Genomic DNA, 4,903 nt, shown 5'->3' with positions numbered 1-4,903 from the left:
CGACCGCACTCGTTCGCCGTCGGCGGAGCACCCAGGCAGTCAGGCACGGAGCTCCTGCGAGTAGAGCACCCCGGTGCGAGTGGCTTCCCCCAGCGTGGGATCGACGGGCAGCCCGGTGCGACCGCGGTTTCCCTGCGCGGCTGTGGCTCCCAGCGTCGGATCTGGCTGGCCCTGGCGCGACCATGGTTCCCCGATGCCCCACCCCGACAGTCTCCTCTCCGCGGGCACCTACCCCACGGACGACACTCTCCGGCGGCGCCCTCGTTTCCCGGCGCAACCGTGGCTCCCCGACGCCCCTCCCCGGTCGGACATCTCCTCCCCGCGGGCACCTCCCCGCGGCGGCGTCGTTGGCCAAGTTTGTCGATAGCAACAAGGAGATGAAGAGGATGACACGTGGGTTCCACATTTCATTGGCTATTAAACTAAATTTGAGAGCCATGATTTAGGTAGTAGTGCTGAAGTTGGAAGCAAAATTTAGAGGGTGTCTAGGACGGTTCCGCTCTATGTTTTTTAGCAAAACGGTTTCAGCTCCACGTAATATGTTTTAGGAAAAAGGATAGAGTTGTAAGAGAGAAGTGCTCTATAAACTATAGTTTTTTTGTAGAACTACTCCACAATAGAGCTCATAGAGCAAAGTTTATAAAGGAGTCCCACACGTTATCTAAACATCTCATGCTACGCGAACCAAAGAAATTTGTCCACCGTCGTACCCGTTGGAGTGCAGGTAATCTGGACCATCCATCCGCTATCGGCTGCCGCACGCCCGAACCACCCAAAGTCCCAAACCTGTTCCGCTGTTCGAAGCACCGGATAGGATTTTTTTTTTTGCCACTCGGCCACTCCACAGTCGATCTCCGACATCACATTCACGCCTCACGCGGCGGCCGCGTCGCCAAACCTCGCCGCTCACCCGCTGTCACGGCCGATTCCTCTCGCCGAAGCCACGACCGGAGCTGAATTCGGCCCCTCCCGCACCCTCGCCCCGCCCCCCTCCGCCACTGGCGTCTAGCTCTAGCCGGCGGCTGCTGGTGGTGCGCCACGTCACTGGCTTGGGGGCTCGGCGCACCTTGTGATGAAGGGAAGGCAGCAGTCAGTGGCCCGGCGCATGCACTAGGCGCTCCTGCTCCTCATCGTCGACCTTGCCCTCTAATCCGCAGGTCAGCACGGTTTCCATCCCCTCTTGGTCTCTCCCCTCTGCCGTTCTGCGTATCTCCCAAGCGAATTCAAATTAGGCACTGCCGGTGAGTGGTAGCCCGCGTTGGGGCGCAGCTAGCCCGTCGAGGCCTTGTGTCCTCGAGAGGTGGCGCGGCCCTCCTTTTCCCCTCCTCCTCCGCTGGGCTGGTAGTAGAGAGTTGAGATCGCCGGACTAATCTTTGTTTTGCTCTGATGTGCAGGACTGCTTGGTTGAAACCCATGCCCGTCTGTGAATCAGAATGGCTGCCCTGAGGATTCAAACCCCAGCTGGTCCTCGGAACTCAGAAGGCGCAATCTTGCTAGCAACCCAGTCCATGTGGGGCTAGATTTGGTTGGGTTTAGTTCCTGGATGTTGCCAATGGGGGACCACAGGTGTGCAGGCAGCGCAGTCGTCACAAGCCATGGTGTTGGATATGTTGGTGCTGGGAGGAAGAACTGTCCAGAGGCATTCTTGAAGAATGGTGTGGTCTGCTCTTTCGATGATAGTGGTGTCAGGGTGTCTACGCTGTGTTCATCTCTTCCATCTGAAGCTGTAAGTTTCGGCAGCAAAATGTCATTAGTTAATTCAATGGGCTTTGCACAGAAGAAGAAAGGGGGTAAGTTATGGCGGAGATTACAGGGTGGTAAGAAATTGGTAAGGCATAGAGCTCCGAAGCATGGCCTGGGAAAGGACAGGCATGGTCACAAATCTGTAGTTAAGGATGATGATATTGATGCTGTTTTGTCCAGGATAAGCAAGGAGTCCAGCATTGAAGAGTGCAATTCTGCTCTGATCCGTCTTGAGAAGCTCAGCGATGAGAAGGCTCTTAACTTCTTTGATTGGATGAAGGTTAATGGGAAGCTTAAGGGGAATGCTCATGCATATCACCTAGCTCTCCAAGCCATTGCCTGGAAGGAGGACTGGAAGATGGCTGAGCTGTTGCTTCGTGAAATGGTTGCTGATTCAGGTTGCGCATTGGATGCTCGAGCATTTAATGGACTGATATATGTTTGTGCTAAAAGGAGGCTTGATGCTTGGGCAACAAAGTGGTTTCACATGATGCTTGAGAGAGAAGTGCAGCCGAACTTGTCTACCATTGGTATGCTTATGGGCCTTTACCAGAAGACTGGGAAACTATCCGAGGCTGAATTCACTTTCGAAAAAATGAGGAATTGCAATATCAAGTGTGTTAATGCTTACTCAGCCATGATTACTTTGTATACACGTTTAGGCCTTTTTGCCAAGTCTGAGGATACTATTAATCTAATGAACAATGATGGGCTAGTTCCAAACATGGAAAATTGGTTGGTGCGGTTGAATGTATACTGCCAACAGGGTAAAATGGAGGAGGCCGAATTGGTCTTGCAGTCCATGGTTGACGAAGGATTCACCCTGAATGTTGTAGCGTACAATACTTTAATTACAGGATATGGAAAAAGTTCTGATATGCAGAAGGCAAACAAAGTGTTTGATAGCCTTGGTAGTGCAGGTTTAGCTCCTGATGAAACCACCTATAGATCAATGGTAGAAGGTTTTGGTAGAGCAAACATATATGAAGAGGCAATTTTGTACTACAGGAAGCTCAAGGGTGCTGGCTTCCGAGCAAATGCATCCAACTTTTACACTATGATCAACCTACTAGCAAGACATGATGACAATGAAACTGCAGCTGAAATTCTGGAGGACGCTGAGGGCAGCAGGCTGTCAGTGTTCATCAATTGTTACTTTTCTTGTTCGGGCTTATGGAGCAGTAGGAAGAATGCATAAGGTTCTTCCGATTCTACAAGCTTGTTTCAACAAGAAGATTTTGCTTGATGCTACCTCATGCTCTATTTTAGTAACATCATTTGTTCAAAATTCTGTACTGGAAGAAGCTTTGTACATTCTGCGTGAAAAGAAGTGGAAAAATTCTGCTTTTGAAGACAACTTATATCATATATTGATATGTTCTTGCAAAGAGGGTGGCAGTTACAATGATGCTGTTAGGATATACAATCAGATGCCTAAGTCTGAAACACATCCAAATCCCCGTATTTCTTGCACAATGATTGATGTTTTCAGCAGGATGGAGAGGTTTGCCGATGCTGAAGCTATTTACCTTGAACTGAAGGCTTCAGCTTCTGTACTTGATATGATTGCTTACAGTGTCATTGTGAGGATGTACATTAAAGCACGGCGACTAGAGGATGCTTGTTCAATTTTGACAGAAATGGAGAAACAAAAAGAAATAATTCCTGATAAATACCTTTTTCTTGACATGCTTCGGACTTACCAAAAATGTGGTCTTCTCGAGAAGTTGGCTGATACATATTACTGGATACATAAGAGTCAAGTTGAATGTGATGAAGGCATGTATAACTGCATTATTAATTGCTGTGGGCGGGCCATACCTATTGATGAGCTGTCCAGAATTTTTGATGAAATGATTCAACAGGGACACTTAGCAAATACTGTTACCCTCAATGTATTGCTAGATATATATGGAAAAGCTGGGCTTTTTAACAGGGCTGAAAAGGTCTTTATCATGGCTCGCAAGCAGGGCCTGGCAGATATCATATCATACAATACCATTATTGCTGCATATGCAAAAGGCGGCAATTTTCTTAGTATGAATTATTTTGTCCAAATGATGCAGGATGCAGGGTTTCCTGTTTCTCCTGAGGCGTACAATTGCATGCTGGATGCTTATGGAAAGGCCGGGCGATTGGAAGAGTTTGCTTCTGTTTTGCAGAAAATGAAGAGAGCAAAATGCAAGTTTGATCACTACACTTACAATATAATGATCAATATTTATGGGAGAAGGGGTTGGATAGAAGATGTTTCGAATGTTCTTGCAGAGCTAAAGGACCGAGGTGTGGAGCCAGATTTGTACAGTTACAATACCTTGATAAAAGCATATGGGATAGCAAGAATGCCTGAGGATGCTGTCAAACTGATGCAAGAGATGAGGATTAAAGGCATCAGTCCTGATCGGGTGACATATGCTAACCTCATTAATGCCCTACAAAGGAATGAAAATTTCCTAGAAGCTGTTAAATGGTCTCTCTGGATGAAGCAAACAGGAGTGGTAGGGTGTGGAGCTCGAGCCTGATGTACCTGAGCTCCTGAAGCATTGGGTTTTGTTTCGAAATTATCCAACTCGGATTGTTGTCTTCATGTTGCAAATGAATACATACTTTCTACTGTACAGAAGAGTGTAGCTGATTGTTCTGCAAGTGCTACAGACATTCAGAAACTTGTACGTTTTCATACAGGATGAAATTCAGTCATGCAGATAGGAAGTTTTTATCATACCTATCATACTGTTGTAAATTGACAGTAACAGCGGTTTGATCATCTATGCATGATCGAATAAGGAATACAGTTTGGAATTCACTTGTTCTCAGGTTCATTGGGTGAGTACAATGTTGTCATTCCCTCATCTTCTCTGGAGAACTCTTGGCCTCGATTTCTTTTTCACTATTAATATCATGTTAATACAATCTTTCACATTCATTTGGATGATTGTTTGAGTCCTCTATACTTATTATGAACGGTTTGCTGCATGCAGCCATGTACATTCATGAACACCCTATAAATACATTTGAGCTGCCTGCGACAGTGTAGCTTGTCTAGTCATAATATAGTTAAATGGTGGTCCTGTATGTTGAATCCATGGAAGTGCTTGAGAGGATGATTATATTGTGATCTTTATGGCGCATATATTGACAGACATCTGATCTTCATTTT

The 4,903-nt window shown here is 46.7% G+C and overlaps 1 protein-coding gene across 1 annotated transcript; it reads left to right on the top strand.

Annotated features, from left to right (window-relative positions):
- The first annotated feature begins 827 nt into the window (after positions 1 to 827).
- On the top strand, positions 828 to 4,554 carry LOC136471816 (pentatricopeptide repeat-containing protein At4g30825, chloroplastic-like). Its single transcript, XM_066469559.1, is given in 3 exon segments — positions 828 to 1,157; positions 1,395 to 2,860; positions 2,862 to 4,554. Coding segments are annotated over 2 exon segments (2,721 nt in total). The 5' UTR covers positions 828 to 1,157; positions 1,395 to 1,543; the 3' UTR covers positions 4,266 to 4,554.
- Positions 4,555 to 4,903: the final 349 nt, after the last annotated feature.

The sequence above is a fragment of the Miscanthus floridulus genome, chromosome 8 (assembly GCF_019320115.1).
Source record: "Miscanthus floridulus cultivar M001 chromosome 8, ASM1932011v1, whole genome shotgun sequence".
Taxonomy (NCBI): domain Eukaryota; kingdom Viridiplantae; phylum Streptophyta; class Magnoliopsida; order Poales; family Poaceae; genus Miscanthus; species Miscanthus floridulus.
The sequence above is the reverse complement of the archived record's forward strand: the minus strand, read 5'-3'. Positions and strand labels throughout refer to the sequence as shown.